Source organism: Salpingoeca rosetta (genome assembly GCF_000188695.1).
Source record: "Salpingoeca rosetta unplaced genomic scaffold supercont1.1, whole genome shotgun sequence".
Taxonomy (NCBI): domain Eukaryota; class Choanoflagellata; order Craspedida; family Salpingoecidae; genus Salpingoeca; species Salpingoeca rosetta.
In genome coordinates, this window is record NW_004457740.1 from 1,684,050 (window position 1) to 1,705,895 (window position 21,846).

The 21,846-nt window shown below is 55.4% G+C and overlaps 5 protein-coding genes across 5 annotated transcripts in view; 3 read left to right on the forward strand and 2 right to left on the reverse strand.

The window, feature by feature from the left end:
- Nucleotides 1-135: 135 nt before the first annotated feature.
- On the reverse strand, nucleotides 136-1,997 carry PTSG_00381 (uncharacterized protein). Its single transcript, XM_004998873.1, has 5 exons — nucleotides 1,547-1,997; nucleotides 1,248-1,335; nucleotides 903-1,021; nucleotides 661-736; nucleotides 136-317 (listed from the first exon to the last, which is right to left on the reverse strand). The coding sequence occupies exons 1-5, from the start codon at nucleotides 1,961-1,963 to the stop codon at nucleotides 226-228; spliced, it is 792 nt and encodes a 263-aa protein (XP_004998930.1). The 5' UTR covers nucleotides 1,964-1,997; the 3' UTR covers nucleotides 136-225.
- Nucleotides 1,998-2,008: 11 nt separating this feature from the next.
- Nucleotides 2,009-9,482, forward strand: PTSG_00382 (uncharacterized protein). Its single transcript, XM_004998874.1, has 24 exons — nucleotides 2,009-2,164; nucleotides 2,391-2,564; nucleotides 2,915-3,013; nucleotides 3,158-3,285; nucleotides 3,471-3,575; nucleotides 3,782-3,895; nucleotides 4,241-4,300; nucleotides 4,415-4,564; nucleotides 4,800-4,907; nucleotides 5,074-5,151; nucleotides 5,470-5,570; nucleotides 5,719-5,824; nucleotides 6,006-6,083; nucleotides 6,252-6,335; nucleotides 6,474-6,527; nucleotides 6,639-6,734; nucleotides 6,944-7,021; nucleotides 7,221-7,343; nucleotides 7,537-7,653; nucleotides 7,873-7,991; nucleotides 8,168-8,345; nucleotides 8,688-8,774; nucleotides 8,950-9,045; nucleotides 9,205-9,482. Exons 1-24 carry the CDS (start codon nucleotides 2,056-2,058, stop codon nucleotides 9,262-9,264), a joined length of 2,502 nt encoding a protein of 833 aa, XP_004998931.1. The 5' UTR covers nucleotides 2,009-2,055; the 3' UTR covers nucleotides 9,265-9,482.
- Nucleotides 9,483-9,735: 253 nt separating this feature from the next.
- Nucleotides 9,736-11,691, forward strand: PTSG_00383 (uncharacterized protein; the record flags this gene model as incomplete). Its single annotated transcript, XM_004998875.1, has 5 exons — nucleotides 9,736-10,170; nucleotides 10,407-10,466; nucleotides 10,751-10,910; nucleotides 11,142-11,196; nucleotides 11,445-11,691. 5 exons carry the CDS (start codon nucleotides 9,736-9,738, stop codon nucleotides 11,689-11,691), a joined length of 957 nt encoding a protein of 318 aa, XP_004998932.1.
- Nucleotides 11,692-11,895: 204 nt separating this feature from the next.
- On the reverse strand, nucleotides 11,896-15,457 carry PTSG_00384 (uncharacterized protein). Its single transcript, XM_004998876.1, has 11 exons — nucleotides 15,384-15,457; nucleotides 15,009-15,062; nucleotides 14,729-14,802; nucleotides 14,411-14,565; nucleotides 14,077-14,147; nucleotides 13,797-13,892; nucleotides 13,510-13,631; nucleotides 13,042-13,240; nucleotides 12,843-12,903; nucleotides 12,571-12,631; nucleotides 11,896-12,373 (listed from the first exon to the last, which is right to left on the reverse strand). The coding sequence occupies exons 1-11, from the start codon at nucleotides 15,448-15,450 to the stop codon at nucleotides 12,239-12,241; spliced, it is 1,095 nt and encodes a 364-aa protein (XP_004998933.1). The 5' UTR covers nucleotides 15,451-15,457; the 3' UTR covers nucleotides 11,896-12,238.
- Nucleotides 15,458-15,525: 68 nt separating this feature from the next.
- PTSG_00385 (uncharacterized protein) overlaps nucleotides 15,526-21,846 on the forward strand; it is a gene marked incomplete at its 3' end in the record, with an annotated part of 33,685 nt that continues 27,364 nt past the window's right edge. The window contains exons 1-8 of the mRNA XM_004998877.1: nucleotides 15,526-16,006; nucleotides 16,354-16,671; nucleotides 17,072-17,392; nucleotides 17,652-17,957; nucleotides 18,278-18,886; nucleotides 19,307-20,515; nucleotides 20,848-21,132; nucleotides 21,308-21,604. Coding sequence (XP_004998934.1) covers nucleotides 15,898-16,006; nucleotides 16,354-16,671; nucleotides 17,072-17,392; nucleotides 17,652-17,957; nucleotides 18,278-18,886; nucleotides 19,307-20,515; nucleotides 20,848-21,132; nucleotides 21,308-21,604 — 3,454 coding nt within the window. The 5' untranslated portion in view covers nucleotides 15,526-15,897. The remainder of the gene's footprint in view (nucleotides 16,007-16,353; nucleotides 16,672-17,071; nucleotides 17,393-17,651; nucleotides 17,958-18,277; nucleotides 18,887-19,306; nucleotides 20,516-20,847; nucleotides 21,133-21,307; nucleotides 21,605-21,846) is intronic.

Consider the following 21,846-nt stretch of genomic DNA (forward strand, 5'->3'; position numbering starts at 1 on the left):
TCGCAACAGGGCCGCTACCAAGAGAGGAGCATCCATGAATTTGTGTGTGTGTGTGTGTGTGTGTTGTACTTCACCAGCCATCCATTGCTTTGCTCGTCCACGGTGAACAGCTGGGCTGTACATAAACGTGACACATTGGGCACACATATCTTTAATGGAATGTAACTTGAACACGACTCGAAGATATCACACACACACCACAACACAGAACAACACGCGTGAATGTCATTGCGAGCTGCCGCTTCCCCTATCATCAACTTCGCCGTCGTCGTCATCGGAGGGAGGGCGAGGGTCAATCATGGATACCATGAAAGCGCCTGCGGTGGTTGAGCAAAAGGAATGGCCAGGCAGTGATGAGCGGGGGAGGGAGGTGTGAGTGTATGTGTGTGCGTGGGTGTGTATGTGTGTGTGTGTGTGCGTGCCTGTGCGTGTGTGTGTGTGTGTCTGTTTGTCTGTGTGTACCTGTGCGTGCCTGTGCGTGTGTGTGTATGTGTGCGTGTGTGTGCGCGTGCCTGTGCGTGTGTGTGTGGTGTGTTTGTCTGTGTGCCTGTGTGTGTGTGTGTCTGTGTGCCTGTGTGTGTGTGTGTGTGTGTGTGTGTGTGTGTGTGACGCCTTGTGTCGCATGAAGGACACAGTCTGCCGCTCAGCGCCACGACCGACCTTGCTGCCGTGCATCGTGGGGAATGCCCACATCTGCCAGCTGCTCCTGTACCTGATGAATCACTTGTTGTTGTTGCTGTACACGCAGCACGACCACAGCGCAAATCCACACAAGCGTGTGAGGTGTAAGTGGAGGAGACACGGTTTCGCAGTGCACGCGGGATGAGGTTCACATGATCTTTCCAACACGTACAGCAAGGCAAACACGCTCAGCAGCAGTGAGACATGACAGTGCAGCGTACGTCTCTGTCGAGTTTCTGGCCACGCCGATGCTTGATGACGATACGCACTCGCAACCCCTTACTCAGGAACTTGTGTGCTTGCTTCACTTTGACCTGCAGGTCGTGTTCACCACACCATGCTGTTGGGTTACAAGCACAGCACGAGCGCCCGTGCAGGAACATGAGCGAATGAAACCAAGCAGGGTGCGCGCGGTCCAGTGCACGGACGAAGCGTGAACCACGGCGCCACGAACACGCGCGAATGTGTGTGCATGCGTAAGTGTTCGTGTGTGGGTGGGTGGGTGCGCAATGAGGGGAAGGGAAGAGCATGCCGTGATGGCGGGCACAGCCCGGTGGGCTTCTTACCAGAGAGTTGGACCTCTTTGGTCAGCTTTGCCAGTTCCTTTTCTTGACGCGCACGTTCGCGTCGCTGCCTTGCCTGCTGCCTCTCACGCTACCAAATGTCAAATGCCAAAGCAGGTGTGAGGGCAGAGAGATGACAAGGATGTGGGGATAGCAGTGACCAGCGACCACAGCTGCTAAATGTGCACGCTTGCATGTGTTCGTACACACACACACACACATGTACAGAAACGAGAGCACACACACACACACACACACACACACACACACACACACACACACACACATACACACACATACACCTGTTCTTGCTTCTTGCGTTCACGGTTGGCGTCAACGAGGCGGTATACATCCAAGGCTGGCTTATTTGAGTGGCGGGGTGCCTTGTGAACGAGCCGCAACTCCAGGTTCCGCTGGTGAGCAAGCTTTCTTGCTTCTTCAACACTCATCTCTCCAAGCTTTGTTCCGTCGTTATCAACAACCATCCCACGTGACAAGGCAGCTGTGGACGTGCGCAAGAAGCGAGCCATCATGCCGTGGTCTGCGATGCGCGCACACGCCGCCAGCGACGCCGGCACAGCCCACCTCTGCCCTGTACCCACAGCGCCCCTTGACCAGCCCGCTACGACCCCGACTGTGGTGGCTCTCGTCGTGGCAACGCCAGTGGACGCCAGCCGAAGCCATCGCGCACCACCGCTAACGCGAATCGCTGCCATCATCCCCGCACAGCTGTCTGCAACACCACAAAATCAATAAATAACAGTCGCCAAGCAAGCAAGCAAGAAGCATCATTTGTGAGGACTGGGGCAGGATGAACGTGCTTGTGGTTGGCCGGCTGGTGAGTGGTGGTAGTGGTGGGCGCGATGCTGGCCAGCGAACAAGGGGTCGCATCGAGGCACATGGCGATTCCATCTCAGCAGGTGTGTGTGTGTGCGTGTGTGTGTGTGTGTGTCTGTGTCTGTGTCTGTGTGTCTGTGTCTGTCTGTCTGTCTGTCTGCCTGCCTGCCTGTCTGTCTGTGGAAATCTTACGCTCCGATGTGTGTAGTTTGGGTGCTTGTAAGCAACAAGCTCATCAGAGTCTGACTTGCTTTGCCCGTTGAAATGGCGTGCGTTGTCGCTGCTGTGGCTGCTGTGGTGGCTGTGCAGGGCACGAGCAGTGTAGATTCAACCGCTTGTTCGATGCCGCAACACCGATTGACACCGTGTACCACAAGGTTTGCCGTCCCATCGTCAAGTCATTCACCCGAGGTTTCAACACAGCCCTCATCCTGCTGGACCAGGGAAGCGACGCCCATGTCACGGCAAGCCTCACGGGATCAGGTCCTTGTCCTGTGTAGATCGTGTTCACTGCCACCTGTAAACGATGTGCTGCGGTCGTTTGTGTGTGTGCGTGTGTGTGCATCACTCTTTCGTGCACCTCTTTCTTGCCTGCACGTCTCTATTTCGTGTACCTCTTTCTTGCTTGCACGTCTCTCTTCCTGCACCTCTTTCTTGCCTGCACCTCTTTCTTGCCTGCACCTCTTTCTTGCCTGCACGTCTCTATTTCGTGCACCTCTTTCTTGCCTGCACCTCTTTCTTTCCTGTGCATCTCCTACATACGCCTCACTGCCTTGATGTTGCGGTGCCGACGGTGCCTGCCCCCCTCCTGATCACTATCGTTTGTTCCTCAGGTGATGGCCCCGGCGCGGATGCAAGCGGAGGCCGTGGCCTGATGCAGCATTTTATTCAGGATATCTTTGCGTACCTGAGCGACGAGCAAGCCTTCCTCAGTGAGTTAGAGACAAACCAGTCGAACCACACCCTTCCCCTGTGTCACCATCAACACAGGCCCAAGGGGGCCAACACCCTCTGCACCTCTCGTGGCCCATGACTTTCTCGTTTCGCTTACAATTGACATGTCTGTTTTCTTGCAGTGACGGTATCCTCGTTTGAGGTGTATGCAGAGCAAGTGCGTGACATGCTGGCACCAGAGGCGAAGGGGCTGCGTGTCGTCGAAACGCCGGACGCAGGCTGGACCATTCGTGACATCTCGACAAACCAGGTGCGCAACATGCTTGTGCTTGGCGAGCGTTGTGTGCATATCTGTGTGCACGTATGTGCATGCGTGTGAGCGCATGTTTGTGTGCATGTGTGTGCATGTGTTTTGGCGGGTGCTCGGATGCATCTGCTCTCGACACGTCGCGTGCAGGTTGACCCATGAGCATGCGTACACGTGGTGTGCATCAGGTGCGAGGTGCGGGCGCGTGCATGGCGGCATTCAAGACTGCGTTTGCGGAGCGCACCTCGGATTCCGCTAAACGCCATCGCAGCTGTTTCTGCTTCCACATCAATGTGTGTGTGTGTGTGTGTGTGTGTGTGTGTGTGTGTGTGTGTGTGTGTGTGTACATCTTTGTGTTCACGGCTTTGATGCCTTTGACTGTAAAGAACGTGCCACCTGTTGTCTCAGCGTGTCTTGCAAATGACATGCTACCGTCTTGATCGCACACTCACCCTTCACCGCTCACCCTTCACCGCCCTGCGCCATGCCACACCACCAGCTGTCCCAGGGCGACATGCGTGCTGTGTGTCGTATAGTTGTGCTTCCCGTTGTGGACGCTGTTGTCGCCGATCCAACGCGCGCACGTCTCACCCACGGCGCACACGTGGTTCAGGTCTGCTGCACAGCCACAATGGGGCGGGGACAGTGATGGTGTGGTGGTGGTCCTGCTGTTGCTGGTGGCGGGTGCTGTGTGTTTTGTGTGAAGAGCTATGGGTGTCTCTCTGTCAAGCACCCCTCTACTCATCTTCGAGATGAGCGCAAGCTTCCTGCCAATGTGTGCGTGTGTGTGTGTGTGTGTGTGTGTGTGTGTGTGTGTGTGTGTGTGTGTGTGTGTGTGTGTGTGTGTGTGTGTGTGTGTGTGTGTGTGTGTGTGTGTGTGTGTGTGTGTGTGTGTGTGCAAGCACGTGTCTCACTTTTTTATGTTTGCCGCGTCTCCTTGGTCCATTCGCCCATCCAGGGCCCCGTGGCCTGTGCGCGATTGATTGAGGCGCATGCATCGCAAGACATGCGACACCAGGTTTGTCACGTGCATGAATGACAAGCAGAGCGTGTTGTGCTCGCGTTTGTCCCCTCCTGTCCCGCTGTCACCATGCGTGTGCTCACGTGCGCCTTTCGCCTGCTGTTGGTGTAGTTGCCAGATATTGTTGACTCGTCCATCATGACGCGGCTGATTGCCGACACAATGGGAAACAACTGCCAGACAGCGGCCATTGCGCACATCCAGGAAACCATGACTGCTCAGCTGCCAGAGTACCTCAGGCTGTGCGTTCATCTTCGCCAGGTGCGCCCACACATGAATGCAGCGTCAGCACTCTGTGTGCACAAGGTGTCTCGGCGCGCTTGTGTTGCCTGCCTGAATGCCTGCTCTGGATCCGTTGACACTGGTAAGCGCATGACCTGCTGCCACGCCCTGCTGCTCTCATTCTGTGCATGTGTTTGTACATGTGCATGTGTGTGTGTGTGTGTGTGTGTGTGTGTGTGTGTGTGTGTGTGTGTGTGTGTGTGTGTGGCAACAGATCAAGAACTATCCCGTGCAGAACCAGTCCAATCTTCGCGGTCTCGTGGAGTCGTTTCGGGCCACCATGCTCTCCCTGAAAAATTCAACATCAGGCCTCCTCAGAGACGTGCGTGAGATTATCGTGAACGCAACTCTGTACACGTGCCTGTGTGTGTGTGTGTGTTAGCGTGGTTGTTTCTTCAGCCTTGCCAGCCAGCTGGTTTGCGCTTGGTGCTCATAATCTTGCGCCATCAGACTGACTGCACATGTGTCATCATCACGCCCGTGAACAGATGGGTCTCTCGGGTGGAGAGGAGCACGACGCCGAGACAAAACTCGTTGAATCAAACCTCGAAATCCTCAAGCTCAAGGTCCTCGCTCGCAGCAGTTGCAGCGGCAGTGGTGGTGCTGGTGGTGCTGGTGGTGGCTGGACCGTGCATGATTATTGTGTGGTGCACATGCGTGCGTGGGTGGACTTGAACTCTGCCAGACAAAGGTGCTTTCTCGGGTGTTGAGTTGCTGTGATTTCTTCCCACACGATGCGTAATGATCGCACAAACACATACACACATACACACACACGCACACACACACACACACACATACACTCACGCACACACATACACACACTCACGCACAAACACATACACACACTCACCCACACACATACGCACACATCCACACACTAGGATTTGAACTCCAAGTTCAACAACCGGCTGCAGACGGCCCAGGCAACCATTGCGCGGGAAGAGGCGGAACGCAAAGACTTGACCGCTCAGCTCTTGGACAGGTGATGCTCGTCGCATATGCGCATGTGCCTGGCTGTCTGTCTGGCCATCTGTTTACCTTTCCGTGGCAGTGCTGGCGGCTCACTCGTGTATGCACGTGTACCTGTTTGTGTTTGCTTCTGCGTCTATGCGCGTACATGTGCTCAACAGCGAGGAAGAGCGGCTGCTGCTAACAAAGGCGATGCTGGAGATGCAACTTGAGCATGCGCAGACGACAGCTGACGCCGAAAAGCGTGCGCATGAGGACAAGTCCCGGGTATGTGTGTGTGTGTGTGTGTGTGGAGGTACATCACGCTTCCTCGTGTTAGGTTGAGAAACAAATGTTCCGCTCCCTTTGTCACTACTTCGTCTCTGTACTTGTGTGAGTGCGTGTGTTGTTGTTTCAATCACACAACCTGAGCGTACGTGTGTATGTGTGTGTGTGTGTTTGTGTTCAGATCTCGTCGCTTGAGGAAGACTTGGACGCCTCTGTTGCGCGCGAAGAACAACTGCAGCAGACCATCGCAGACCTACAGGTTCTCGTGCTGACCCTTGAATCTGCGTATGGTGTGTGTGTGTGTGTGTGTTTATGGAAGTATGCAAGCGCGTCTCCGCTTCCTCGCATTCTCCACGCACGTGCAGGCTCATCTGTTGCACCACATGCGATGACCCCATCCACCCATGCATCCGTGTCATCGTGCTAGGACAACGTGACAGCGCTGGAGGGGGAGCTTGAGAGCAGGCAGCGTGAAATCGCCAGTCTCAAGAGCGGCACACTCGCCCTCGATGTCAGTTCCATCTGCATATCTGACTTATTCATGATTGCATCTGAGCACGGCGCGTGTGTTGGTTCATTTTGCCACTTGTCGACCCACACTCTTTTTCGTGTGTTTACACACGGGCTGGCGGCTGCATTGTGTCGGCAGGAGGACTTTTCCATCCGTCTTCGCGCCAAGATTGCGACGCTCGTCAAGTCAAAGGTATCGCCGCGCCTTCTGCTTTTCCTATGCTGAGTACTATTCCGGCCTCAGCGGGAATCATACACACACGCACGCACACACACACACACACACACCCGCGCGCGCGCACAGATGAAGTTGTTGCAAGACCGCGACGCGCTCGCAGAACAAATTGTTACGTTGGAGGGGCATCCACACGACCCAGCAGCATTCAAAAAAGCAACACAGGTGTGTGTGTGTGGGTGTGGGTGTGTGTGGGTGTGTGTGGGTGTGTGTGGGTGTGCACGCGTGTGGGTGGGTGTGGGTGGCGTTGATGTACACGTGCCGTGTTTTGCGACAGCATGCGTGGTTGTGAGGAAGTGACAACCATGCACGCTGCCATCGCCGCCGTTGTGTTGTCCGTGTAAATATTGTTGTGTGCTTGGTGCCTTGTGCAGACTGCTGTGAACAATACGGAAAAGCAAGGGGAGGAGATTGCCTCCATGATTCTTCAACGCACGCGCATCGAGTCAAAGGTGCGCGGCCATGTCATGTGGTTGATGACACGGTGGTGTGGTGCACCTGGCCTGTTTTTCTGTGTCGTCCTTGCACAACCAAGGCAGGGGATCCGACACACACGCACACACACGCTCACGCTCACGCACACACACACACACACACATGCACGCACGCACACACACCCATGCACGCACGCACATATGTACGCGCATTTAGGATGGTGACGTGCAGGCCGTGTCAACGACAGACACAACGAACAAACCATCGTCGTCGTCGTCGTCATTGCAGGCTACGTTGCGACCGCGAAATGCAGCCGCAAAGGAGCGGCGTGTTGAAGAGGTGACACACAACCGATGCCTGGCACACTATTGGGCTGTGTGCACGCCCCCGTTCATGCCTTGTATGCATGTGGTGTTCCAATGGCTCGCTGCCGCTGTTTGTGCTGATGTGCAGGTGTGTGTTGATTCCACGTGTTTTGTCGTCACCATGTTATTGTTGCTGCTGCTGCTGCTTGGGCTGTGTGTGGCTGCAGCTGCGACAGGAGCTCAGATCTGTGCAGCAAGAGCTTGAGTTGTTGCAGAAGGAGAACAAGCGTATGGCAACGGCACACGACGCATTTGTTCGCGACCACCGCAAGCGCCTCGAGAAGGTTTGTGTGTGTGTGTGTGTGTGTGTGTGTGTGTGTGTGTGTGTGTGCGTGTGTGCGTGTGTGTGTGTGTGTGTTTGCGTGTGTCTGTGCGTGTGTGTGCTTGTCTGTCTGTCTGTCTGTGTGTGTTCATTGAGCAAGAAGCCATGCTTCATGTACTCTTCCAAGGTCTTTCACACACCCCACACCATGTTCACTCGCACAATGTTCGCTGATGTGCAGCATGTGAAGGAGTTTTCGACGTGGATGACGAAGAACAACGCTGGTGGTGACGGCAGTGACAGAATGAAACAGGAGCTCGACCAAACGCTGCAAGACCAGGCGGCCACATACCAACAAGAGTAAGGCAGTGAGAGTGAGAGAGTGTGTGTGTGTGCGTGCGTGAAGAAGGAGAGAATAGGAAGCGAGTGAATGTTTGCGAGTATGTGTGTGTTTGTGAATGTGCTTGGCATGGTACGCTAATGTCAACGCTCTCATGCACACACCCGTGTGCAATCGTACACGCGCGTGGTTGTAGAGTGAACGAGCTGAGGGCTCGCATGGAGACCACGGAGAAGCAGCTGCTGCAGCGGTCGGCGCGCTTGAGGCGCCTTGTTGGCGTCTATCGTGGCCTGCGTGACCTGTGTGAGGAGAACGATCTCCCCGTTCCCAGCGCCCACCGCTTTGAAGAGGCGCAGCTGGACGAGAACGCAGAGGTTCGTGTGTGTGTGTGTGTGTGTGTGTGTGTGTGTGTGTGTGTGTGTGTGTGTGTGTGTGTGTGTGTGTGTGTGTGTGTGTGTGTGTGTGTGTGTGTTTGAGCGTGTGTGTGTGAATGTGTGTGTCTCTGTCTCTGTCTCTCTGTCTCTGTCTCTCTTTCTCTCTTCTCTCTGTCTCTGTCTCTCTCTTTCTCTCTTCTCTCTGTTTCTCTCTCTGTCTCTCTGTCTCTCTCTGTCTCTGTCTCTCTCTGTCTCTCTGTCGCCCTGTCTCTTTCGGCCTATCTCCGGTTGTGCGTGAAAAGGTGCGTTGTTGACGAGGCAGTGGTTGGCGCGTGATTGCAGATTATCCGCCTGCGAAAGGCGCTGCGAGGAGCACATGCGCTGTCCCTGGCCACGAGTGGAGGAGGCAAGGGGCAAGCTGACGGCAAGGTGCGATGTGTGCGCTGCCTCTGTCGCGACTGTACTTGACACCACAACGTAATGCCGGGCAGCTACACCAAGACAGCAATGGTGTAATGGTGTGTCATGTGTGCACATTTGTCTGTACACATGCGCTTACACGTGCGCACACAAACATATTGCACATTGCATTTGCGAGATTCAGGCTGCCGATGCGTTGACGACGTTCACTTCGCAGATACAGCGCAAATTGGAGGATGAGCGCTCCCAGCTCCTTGTATCCATGGCAAGGGCAGAGCAGGTAATGTTAGACACGCAAACATGCATGCACCCACACGTGCTCTTCCTCATGTTCTTGTCAAAACCAGTGGTCCTGAGCGGCTCGTGTTCTCATTTTCACCACCACCACCACCACAACTATCATCATCATCATTGCCATCATCACCGTTGCCATTACCAGAAAATCAAAGTCATGGAGGAGTTTATCCGCACACGACTGAAGCCAAAGAAGAAGAAATAAGCAGTCGCCGCCACATCAGATGCTTCTTCTGCTTCAAGGGCGTAATGTGCGTGTGCGTGTGTACCACGAAGCGTGTGCCCTTGTGCCATGTGAGGAAGTCTGCCGTGGTGCATGGCAGAGAGCAGCACATCGCTTGTTGCTCATATCCGGTGCTTCATTTTATTAAAATCACCCATGAATTTTCGACCGAGCGAAGACTATTCGTGGAAGAAACCAGTGGTTTTTCGTGCGGATGAATTTCTTCGTGTCGCATTGTGTGTGGCTCGTCAGCAAACTTCCTCGTCAACGCAACATACAAACACCAGCCAGCAACTCTCACGTCATCACATCACAACACCCCCAGCACATCTTCATCGCTTGCTTGACATCCCTTCATCACGGCTGCTTCCCTCCGCTCGTCCGCCGTTGTTGGCCCTTGTACTTTGTTGTTTGGTTTGCTCGTTGTTCTTGACGCGCGGGTGTGCCGAAGCGATGTCACAGGAGCGGTTGCTTGGTGAGCGGGGCGCGCCGCCGCGCGACGCATATGTGCAGAACCGCCAGACACAAGCGCACTTTGTGTTCAGCGGAGATGCCCAGGACAACCGGAAGAACCGGCAGCATGGACAGAACGGGGGAAGTGGGCGGTGGAAGCAGGGTGGGACTGGTCACGACGACCGCAGGCACAGCGGTGGCGGAGACGACTCGATAGAAATGTCTGTGTTCCAGAGAAACCTGACGTCTCGCAAGAACCACAACCCGTGGAAGCAGGAGGATGAGCAGCACGGCTCCCCCTCGTCTGCAGCCGCAGCCTCCAGAACAGCCACAACAACCAGTGCATATGGGCAGGACCCAAACACAACGTTCATCTTGCACGAAGTCGAAGGGCACCACACACTCACCGGCATTGCTCTGCAGTACAGGACAACGGTCAGTTGATGACAGAAAACAAACGTGGCTAGTTGTGTGTGGGTGTGGGTGTTTGTTTGTTTGTTTGTGTTTGTTTGCGTGTGTGTGTGTGTGCGGTGTTTGTGTGCGGTGTTTGTTTGCGTGTGTGTGTGGGTGGGTGGGTGGAGGTTATGTGTTGTTTGTGTCGTTTGTGTCATTGTTGCTGGTTGTACTTCCCGCTCACATGCTTGGCTTTTTGTGCGCGAACCCGATCTCAGGTGGATCAGTTGAAGCGGCTGAACAACATTTGGGGCGAGGCAGAACTGCACGCGCGCAAGGTGCGCCGCCAATTGTGTTTGTTCGTGTGTGTTTGTTTGTTTGTGTTTGTTAGTTGTTTTTTTTTTTTTTGGTGTGGGTGTGTATCGGTGTCTATATGTCCAGGTAGCTGTGTCTGTATGTCCAGCTAGCTGTGTCTGTCTGTCTTTGTTTGGGGAGAAAGGCGGTGCCGTGTGTGCTGTGTGCGACGTACGAAGGCAGCCACAACGACCATGCGCTCATGTCAACCAACACCCGCGACATCCACAATCATTCCCGCACATGAACACTTGCGCCACCGTGACAGGTGATCAAAGTGCCGGCATCGAGGTTTGGGCACTTGTATGCAGCGGTACAAGAGTCCAACCTTGATGATTTGGACGGCATGGAGGAAGGTGTGAAGACATACACGACCAAGCGACCGTTTCTGCCAACGGAGAACCCGAACATCTCCCTGCCGTCGGAAGGTGAGCAGAAATGCACGTGGGATGATGAAGTTGGCGCGCTTCACACAATGAGGCTGATGCGAGACCGATGTGGTTGGAGATGCTCACAGCTCCTTTATCGTTGCCGTCGGTCTTGTCGTCATCCTCCAATTTGTCAAACCCCCCCCCCCAGGTCAAATTGCGCTCACATGTCCTCGATACGTGGCCGTTGTGTCGTGCATTGTTTGTGGCTGTTTTCGTGATTTTATGTAGCCTTCTCCAGAATATCATATGGGGACGATGACAACAGCCAGCACGACAGCGAAGAGTAAGTTATCCCTCAAAACACCACTGCAAGGTCGCACATGTCACTGCAAGCTCGCACATGTCATCACAACAACCGCACACGCACACACACACATGTGTATACACATCACACACACATACAACTACACACACACACACACACACACACACACACACACACACACACGCATGTGTCGACACACACAAGTACACAGACACACACGACTCGATTAACACAATCTTCCTCCACTCATGTTTCCACCACCTCAGAGAGCCTGCGGACTCGTCGGAGGTGCTGGCCAAGTACGATGCGCAGCTGCAGACGGTGATGGAGCACCAGGCGCGGCTGGAGAGCAGCTCTGTTGCCGACGCCCGCGTGATTGGCCTCCTGCGACGCGAAAACGCATGGACAACGTTCACCAGCCCCGGCATGTGGAAGCGCGCCGTGGCCATCCTAGTCGTCATGGTCGTGCTCGTTCCAGTGGCCGTGTACAAGCTCTACCCACAGCAGGACTAGAAGAACAGGACTACCGGCCAGCGGCGGCAGCAGCAAGCGGCAACTGCCACGAAAGCGCAACTCTCTGTTATTCCTCCTCCCCCCCCCCAGCCGAGATTTGTGTGTGTGTGTGTGTGTGTGTGTGTGTGTGTGTGTGTGTGTGTGTGTGTGTGTGTGTGTGTGTGTGTGTGTGTGTGTGTTTTCGGCGTTGGCAAACACTGTGCGTGTGGTTGTGAACGTTTATTTTAGAAGCTTCCTTAGGCAAAACTATGCGTGGAGCTGCGGTGCTTGCTGTATCATGGCACACACGGTCATGTCTGAAAATCACAGCAGCAGCACTGGCCCCAGTCCATTCCCACCATCACACCCCACTTGGTCTCTTCTTGCCCCTCTGTCAGGCAAGAGGTATTAAGCAACCCGCCGTATTTTCCCTTGATTCATTAAACTCGCCATTTACCTCACGCACAACCAGCGCCGCCGCCGCCGCCGCCGCTGCTGCTGCTCTTCTTGCTGCGTCTGCAATGAGAACATCACCCAGTGACTGACGACACAACACGCAGGCCGCTTGCTATGAGTGCTCGTGTCGGCGCTTTGCTGTTGTAGCTGCTGCTGCTGCTGTTGCTGCTGTCGAGGAGGTTGATGATGACGAGGGCGTCTGCGATGACGGCCCCGCAGCCCCGCGCACACTCCGCACCCCTCCAGCCTGCCAGATGAGAGCACGTGCACACAATGTTGTGTTGCGTGCGTGCGTGCGTGTGTGTGTGTGAATGTGTGTGGTGTGAATGTGTGTGGTGTGAATGTGTGTGTGTGTGTGTGTGTGTGTGTGTGTGGTGTGAATGAACATTTGAGCTGTTGCACTCAAACCACATTGGAGGATGAGCGCGGGTCGCATGGACGCACCGTGACTGAGTAGTGGATAGAGCCCTCGGGCAGCGACGGCGACTTGAAGAGGGACGCAGACCTGGTGGTCGCAACAAGCGTTGACGAGAAGGCGAAGGATAAAACGCGTCACATCAGCCATCATGGGGCATGAGTACATGGCGAGCAACACCAAACCAACGCAGCACGGATGTGGTTTGAGTGGGAGAGATAAGAGGAAGGAGGACGGAACCCAGAGTGGTTTGAATGCAGGTGGTTGTCAGGGCTCATGTGGTGTTGATGGATTGACTCACCGTGTGTCGCCATCAAAGGCGAGAACAACCCGCGTTGTGCACGCGTGTGCCCAAGTTTCCCCTGAATTTGTCAACGCGGAGCAAGCAAAGTAAGGCATGAGAACAAACACACTCCTTCGTTGAATGTTGCTCAAACACAAGGACGGATGCATTGTCCATGCTCAGGCTTGTGTAAAAACACACACACACACACACACACCGAGCGCTGGAATGAGGGTTGCTGTTCCATCCTTGATGGTGGTGGTCATCTGGTTGGTGATGAGCACGACGATGTTGTGCTGGGTGGCCAGGGAGAGGAGCTGCTGTGCTGCGCCGTTCAGCAGACGCGTGCGCAGACCCATGTCGTGGAAGTCCGCGCGGAAGTGAAACGCAATGCTGTCAATCACAACCAGCTTCACCTGGCGCAGGCGTGTGTGTGTGTGTGTGTGTGTGTGTGTGTGTGTGTGTGTGTGTGTGTGTGTGTGTATGTGTGTGTGTGTGTATGTGCGACAGGTGAATATTCAGGACGTGGCTTGAGGCGTGTGGAGCGTGGGTGTGGGTGTGGGTGACAGTCACTGTGCGTGCTCACGCACGTGGTACATGCTGTGGTGCAAGCTGAACACAGATCAGGAGAACGACGGCTGAGAATGTGCAAATGAAGCAGACGAGGATAGCACACATGATGCACCTGCGGATGATCAATCTGGAACGCAGGCAGGGCGTTGAGCACGGCGATTTGCTCAATGTAGTTGTGAACACGAAACACGTGCACGCCTTCGAGCATCTCCTCGACCGACGGCAGCGCCGCCTCTGTGTTGTGTTGGCCATTTTTGTCGGTAAGGAAGGAAAGGGAGGAGGTTGAGTGTGGTGTGATCCTGTGCACGTGCAGGCGCATGTGTAGACACACACACACACACACACACACATACATACATACACACACACACGAGCTCACACACACACACACGAGCTCACGCTTCTTTCGCCGTCGGGATGCACGCGGCTGAAGCTCTGAGCGCGTGTGCTCTGCAATCTCCTTGAACCTGTCTGCCATGAAGCTGCCCTCCGTGTCTACAGCGGGTGAGACGCACACATGCATGCCAGTGTGAGCGTGCGCATGTGCACGCGTGAGCAAGTGCGCACGTGTGCAGCCAGGGTCAAGAGCAAATGTGGTGTGTGGGAGCGAATATGCACAACCAAAGCAGCGTGTGGCAGTGCGTTGGAAGAATGAGGTGAGGGGCAAAAGGGCACTCACCAATGTACACAACTTGTCCAGCGAGTCCACCAAATGCGTGAGGCAGCTGGCAGTTCACAGACAGCTGCATGCTTTCGTTGCAATAAGACCCAGAAGACGTGAGGTAAGGGGTGGACCGGGCAGCAAAGAAGGTGAGCCAGTGCATCAAGGCAGTGTACGTGCGTGTGTGTGTGTGTGTGCATGTACGCGTGTGTGCATGTACGCGTGTGTGCATGTACGCGTGTGTGTGTGTGTGTGTGTGTGTGTGTGTGTGTGTGTGTGTGTGTGTGTGTGTGTGTGTGTGTGTGTGTGTGTGTGTGTGTGTGTGTGTGTGTGTGTGTGTTACAGGACTCACGCGAGTTGGGTTTTGCCTGCTCCAGGTGCACCACAGAACTCTGTGAGCTTGCGCGGTTCGATCCCACCTCCCAGCAGCTCATCAAAGTCACGAGTGAGTGTAGAGAGGCTGTGCAGCTGCTCTTCTCGCCTCAGTCCAGAAAACACCGTCGATGACTGCAAACATGAGGACAAGGGGTGGGGGAGGGTGGGGAGAAGAAGTAAAACAAGAAAGGGAAGAACGCAACGCAGCGCAGCGCACGGTACGTGTGAGTTGATGCAGATGTAAACGGTGGCAGCTTGAGCAACGGGAAGGGCGCGGGGGAAACGCGTGTTATACCTCAACACCTGACGAGGAGTCATCCTTGATCTGGCGAAGAATCTGGGCAGCTTCTTCCTCACCAATCTCCAACTCTGACCAGTGGGCAAGTGTGCGAGCATGGTGCGTGTGTGTGCGTGTGTGCGTGCGTGTATGTGTGTGTGTGTGTGTGTGTGTGTGTGTTGGGGCTGCTGATCAGCTGCTGTTGAATGCAACGGCTCAAATAAAGGCCCTCCACACTCATCGCCATGCCAGCAACCTTGATAACACACACATGCACGTTTGTACGAGCATTGCGTACCTTTGCTGAGCTCCGCAACTGTCACATATTCCAGGTCACCAACAGTCTCATAGCCTGTGCGTGTTTGTGCATGGCGAGCAGGCCCAAGCATGTGGCCGCATCAACCAGGATAATGGTGTCAAGCAACGCAAGGCAAGCAAGGCAAGCAAAACCCAAATTCAGTCCTACCTGGACTGGAGCATTCACACACCGCAAGCAACTCCCCCCCCCCCCAACTCCACCTCTCCCATGTGTCTGGCCTCACGCTTCCTTTCCTTTGCACCGCCTCCGCCTTCTCCATCCGTCGCTCGTCCCTGCCTGTGTCTCTCTCCATCTCTTCCTCCGCCAAGCCTCCCTCTCGCGCCCTCTCGCACCGTCCTCACAGCATGCACTGACCACATCGTGCCAACTTGTGTGTCTGCCCGGCAGTGAGCCGACAAGCTGAAACAGGTTTCCTACTCATAGCTCCGTGTCCTATAAATGGGATTTCACATAAAAGTTTGGGCGAGCGCCACCCTGCCAACCCTGCCGCTACCAAGCAAAAGGCAGCAAAGGCAAGCAGCCAGCAACCGTCCCCTCCCCCAAACAAACAACAAACAACAAGACCACGACCACCACCAACAACAACAACAGCAACAACAACACAAAATAAGAAAGGCATCGCCGCCGTACAAGGGTGTGCAGACACAGCAAGAAGCACGCCACCCAACACTCGAACAAAACAAGAGCAACAATAACCACCACAGCTCCACTGCATCTCTTTGCTTGCCAGTGTTGCCGCCATCCCCCTCCCGCTCAAGTGTGCGTGCCGTGCACAGGCGAGCACAGGGCGTTTTGGTGAGCGTGTTTGACCCCTTTGCTCTGCCGCGTGCGTGCTCACGGCTGCGTGTGTGTCAGCAGACTGCAGGACATGGCTAGCTCAGCAACACCATCTCGGCATAAGGCGCTGCGGCGCTGGAGCTCTGTGATGCTGCTCGCTTTGGCCGCCACTGCTTGTCTCTGCTTCACGCCTGTTCAAGGTGCGATTGCGGGTGTGGAGCTGGTTCAACTGGTGGTCAACTGGTGGTCAACTGGTGGTCAACTGGTGGTCAACTGGTGGTTGCGCGAGGCGGAACTAGGGAGGGAGGGAGTGTGGGGTTTGGGGGGGGGAGAGGGGCAGATGGTGAGTTGGTGAAGCTTAAGCTATTCATCACTTGCCGAACGCACGCACACAGATGTGCACAAATGCATCCATGCTGGCGGTACTTGCACACGGCTATTGCACAAATGTACAGCACTTTCATCACATGCAACTCATTGCGCTGAACTGCATATGCGTTCCATGTTTTGGCTTTCCTCTCCTTCTTCTCCTCCTTGCCTTGGGTAGGTGTTGGCCCTTATCGCCTTGATCTGGCGGTTGACTCCACCAGCAAAGTGGTGGGAGAAGGCCTGCAGGTGCAAGTGACAGCGAAAGACAGTACCGGCGTGACTGCCACGTCGTTCGATGCCTTTCAAATACAGCTCGCCACCAATGGCAGTGCGCTGCCTGCATCGTCCACCATTAGCATCAGCCCGTCAAGCCCCTCGGCGTTGGTTGTGCTTGTGGATCAACGAGCAGAGACCATCCAGGTGTCGCTTGTGTCAACGGCCTCAACGCCTGTCGAAACCGACATTTCTGCAACCGTCAGCGTGTCCTTCGCTCCAGGTGAGCAACGACGCAAGTGCACATCACCAACGCTTGGCGCATAAACACACACGCGCGCACACATGTACACCCTCACTCACTTGCATCGCATGCCCGCACGTGTACATACGCACACGTCCACATGTCCACATGTGCACATCTTACGCACACGCACACATGCACACAAAACCACACATGCACACACCCTCACTTGCTTGCCCCGCACGCACGCACATTCACGCACACAAACACACATTCACACTCACACATTCACACACGCATTCACACACATTCACACACACACACACACACACACACACACACACACACACACACACACACACACACACACACACACGCACGCACGCACATGTGCACACAAAAACACGCTTCGTTGTGCCGACCCTGCACCGGTCATCAGGTCCGAGCCACGTGGTTGAACTGGATGCAAGTACAACCAGCACGTCCGTGGATGAAGTGCAGGATGTGCTCGTTCGGGTGTATGACCGATACGGCAACCTTGCCAGCAGCGAAGAGAGGGACGTTGAGGTGGACGTCGCTTATGATGATCTGCAGTTGGTGAATCTTCTGACCGGGTCCAGCACCGTCGATATTGTCGGCGGGAAGGGGCTCTTTCGATTCCAAGGATCAACAGCACCTGCCCAAGCCACGCTCTCGCTTCTCGACACCTTCAACACGGGCCTGACAATGGGTGATGAGGTCATAATTGCACTGCAACCCGGTGCGTAACCCGCACATCATGAGCATGTGTGTGTGCGTGTGCATGTGCGTGTGCGTGTGCGTGTGCGTGTGTGTGCACATGTAGCAAGTGGCAAGTGGTGATGCAACAAGCTTGATGGTGCTCGGTTTGGCGCAACAAGAGTGCTGGCGCTGGTTGCAGGGTCGCGCTCGCTGGTTCGCTCGAAGCCCATCACAATGGCTCTCACCCCCCCCCCCTCCGAATAAACGTGCGTGTGTTTTTTGTTTTTGTTTTTCTTCAGGATCTGGCGTTGCTCTGCAGTTCGACCACACCATCGCGGACCCCGTTGTTGGCACGGCTGCCTCCATCGAAGTCGACATCGTTGACCAATATGGCAACGTTGCGTTAACCACATCAACCACGTTCACCGTCAGCGCAAATGGCTCCGCGTCCATCCTGGCGCAGCCGTCGGGCGGGTACGATGCATCCCCGTCAGCCACGGTCTCGCTTGCAAACACCATTGCCGAGCAGGTGGAGCTGCGTTTTGCGTCCGTGGCAGATGGGACACTCGACATTTCAGACACGCTCCAGCTCAACTTTCAACCATGTTAGTTTGGCTGCGACCCGCAGCGAGCGTAGCTGTTGAACAGGCACCTGCCAATCACGTGTTTTGGTTTGGTTCAGCCACACGTCGTCAACATGCGCGCTTTTCTCACACGCTGTCCTGTGCACCACGCTCACATCAATGACGACGCCCGCTTCCATCCCGCACCCTTGTCCCTTCGGGGTTCCCCTTGCTACTACTTACACTCCGCTAACTCACACGCTCACACACACACACATTCACACGCACACACACACACACATACACACACACTCACGCACACACACTCACGCACACACATACACACACACATACACACACAGCGGCGGTGACCACGATTGCGTTCCGGGATCTCCCCTCCTCGCTCTCTGTGGATGAGGAGCTTCTGCTGCAGATGGTGGCCGAAGACCAGTTTGGAAACCTGGTGGGCATGAGCGGGTCCGTTGCCATCACAGCTTCGCCCGCGGCAGAGGTGCTCAGCACGCAACTGACCCTCACACATGGACGCGCATACGGTGCCATGAGAGCAACGGTGCCGGACACGTATACCCTGAGCGCAACGCTGACTGCCGCGAGTGACGGCAGTACTGTCTCCAACACCCGCCAGGTTGTCTTCACCGTTGGCCAGCCAGTTGCCCTCGACTTTGGCCAGGAGGCCTACAGCACCGAGGTCGGTACGCCAGCCACCGTGGTGGTGGAGGCTGTGGACCAGTTTGGCAACGTCGTCAACTCCGTCACGGGTTCTGCGAGCCTGACGACCAACGGCACCAACGTGCTTGGGCTCAGCACCATCACACTGTCCAGTGGGCGCGCCTCGCTGTCGCTGGGGTCAACAGTTGCGCAGACGGCGGTGCTGGCATTTCAAAACGCCAACCTCAACAATGGCCTTCAGCTTGCACTCAACAGAACCGGCGCCGTCATCTTCCAACCAGGTTTTAGCCCATCCTTGCGCATGTGCCAATGGCCACTCGCACACTCCCGCATACATATACACGCACATACCTGCGTTGCTCCCAAACACAGTCCACGTACACACTTTGCGCTCATGGCACACAAGGATCAAAGTGTGCACGTAGATATACAAAGCCACACAAACACACAAGCACACACGCACACGCACACAAACACACAAGCACACATACACAAGACACACACACACACACGCACAAGTACACACATACACACATACACACGCATGCACGCACACGCACATACACGCACAAGTACACACATACACACACGCATGCACGCACACGCATGCACAGATTCCACACCGTGTCAGCGATTAAGAGCCTCTTGCATCTACATGTGGTTCATGTAACTCCTGCACACACACACACACACACATACAGGATCTGGAGAGAGCATGACACTTGAGGTGCAGGAGACAATTCTGGCTGCGGAGACGCTGCGTATTGCAGTCACCGCGCGTGATCGCTTCAACAACATTGCCACAGGCGCTTCCTTCCAGGCCACAGTCTCGTTTGCGGGTGAAGCCCTCCCATGCCAGTCAGTTGCTGGCGTGTGCCGCGTATCCCTTGTGCCGCTCATTGCAGGTCCCGTGACCATTGCTGCATCTTCGTCAAGCTTTGCCTCCGTGACAGTCCAGCGTGTGGTGCAGCCGAACGTCGCCGCTCGCCTGCGGTTTGCAGTGGAGGCGCTACCTGCCCGTACCAGCGTGGACGACCAGGTGGAGCTCCCTGTCTACGCGGAGGATGTCGCAGGCAACCTGCAGCCAAAGTTCAACGGCACTACAGCCATTGCAGCATCAGCCAGCGACATGGGTGTGGTGAACTTCTCCAGCCCCGTTACCGTCACGCGTGGTGTTGGCACAGTCATGGTGACGAGCACGGCAGTGCAAGCAGTGCACCTGAGCTTCCAGTCGGCCTCGAACGCTGCGCTCGACATCAGCAACACCACCGTACTCGACTTTCAGCCCGGCTATCCCGTCCTTGCGCAGTTCTCGCTCATGAGCAGCGGTGGCTCTGTACTCACGGTGGACGAAGCGCACACCCTGACCGTGACGCTCGTGGATCAGTATGGCCACGTGGCAAGCGGGTTCAATGGCCCCTTGCCTTTGCAGAGCTCCCCACCCGTGCTTAACGTCAGCGAGGCGCTGATTCACGAGGGCCAGGCTATTCTGGCTGTGGGGTCAGAGGTGCCTGCTGCTGTGAGTGTGGTCCTCAACACGTCCTCTGCAGGAATTACCGTGCCGCCGCCTGTGTCATTCACCTTCCTGTCCGGCGCCACAGTATCGATTGCGCTGCGTCTTCCCAGCAACGCCTCTGTTGATGGCGATCCACTGCAAATGCGCGTGCTTGCGCTGGACCAGTTCTCCAACGTGGCGACAGCAGAGCAAGGCTCAGTCCAAGTGGATCTCACTGGAACTGGGTTGACCCCCTCATCTGGCAGCTCGCAGTTCCAAAACGGCGTCACCACGCTGCAGTTTAGGACACAGCTGCCGCAAACCATCACTGGGACTGCCACGGCCGCCTTGAGCGCCAATGCGCCGTCATCCCCATCCAGCGCCACAACCACCGTCCAAGCAACCATCGCTGCAGGTGTGTGTGTGTGTGTGACTGCGGGTGGTTTATTGCGTGTTAGTTCATGTCGATGGTGGTATGACTACATGGTGGGCGGAATGGAGAGGCACAGCAGTAGCGGTGTGCTGGTTTACTGTTGCCGTTGCTGCCGTTGTGTCGTTGCGTCTCCTCGACTCAACATGCGTGGCGCTCGCTTGGCAAGTGCACACACTCGCTCATACATGTGAACACATGCATGCGCTCAATTCGTCAACCAATACACACACACACACACACACACACACACACACACACACACGCGCGCGCACACACACACACACACACACACACACACACAACAATACATACAGGGTCGCTGGCAAAGTTCGTTTTGAACACGACATCTTCGGCTATTGTTGGTCATCCTTGGACAGCACGTGTGGTTGCGTTGGACCAGTATGGGAACTTTGCACCTAGCTTCACGGGTGTTGCTGTGCTTCGCGCCAATACCACAACTTGGGACGTTTCCGTTATTGCTGGGGTTGGCGAGTTTACGTACACGTCCAACACCACCGGGGAGGTTGTGTTTGAGGTGCTCTCCAGCACACAAACCGGCGACGTCGTCGACGATTCCATCACAGTCACCTTCAATCCAAGTGAGTCGCGCGTGTTGTTATTTGCTGTTGTTGCTGCTGCTGTTGTTGTGTATTTGGTGGCATCTTCGGCGCTGTGGTTCTCTCGTCGTTTCCGCTGCCTATCTGCTGCGGCCTTTGCGCGAGCGTGCGAATGTGTGTTGCTCACCTGACCTTCCTTTCCCGTAACATTTCCCAGGACAAACACGGAGCTTCGTGCTGCGAGGCGACAGTGAAAGCAGCGTGGATGATGCGGCGAGCATTGCCTTGCTTGCCCTCGACGAATTTGGCAACGTCAACACCGCAGAGAATACGCGGCTGGAGGTGCTCGGGAGCGGATCTGCAACTGGGTATGGCCAAGTCGACGTTGTTGATGGCCGTGGTGACTTCAGCATTCGCAACACGCTCCCGGAGACGATTCAGCTGCGCATCCGGCCCAACTTCAGCCGGCCCCTTGTCGACTTTACCTCCACGCATGACATCGAGTTCTACCCAGGTCAGTGTGGCTGTTTATCATGATGGTGCCACGTTGTTCTGTGTGAGCGCGGTGGTTTGGTTGCTGTATGAGCCCTGGCTATTGCACGTGTACTTGTACCTAGGGAAGGGCCAAACGCGGAGACGAACGAAGCATTTTGGTTGTGGATGGAGATTGTAGCAATGGTCTCTTTCAGCGCCTCTTCCTTCTCAACACACACACACTCACACACACTCACACATAACCCAACCCAACCCCCAAAC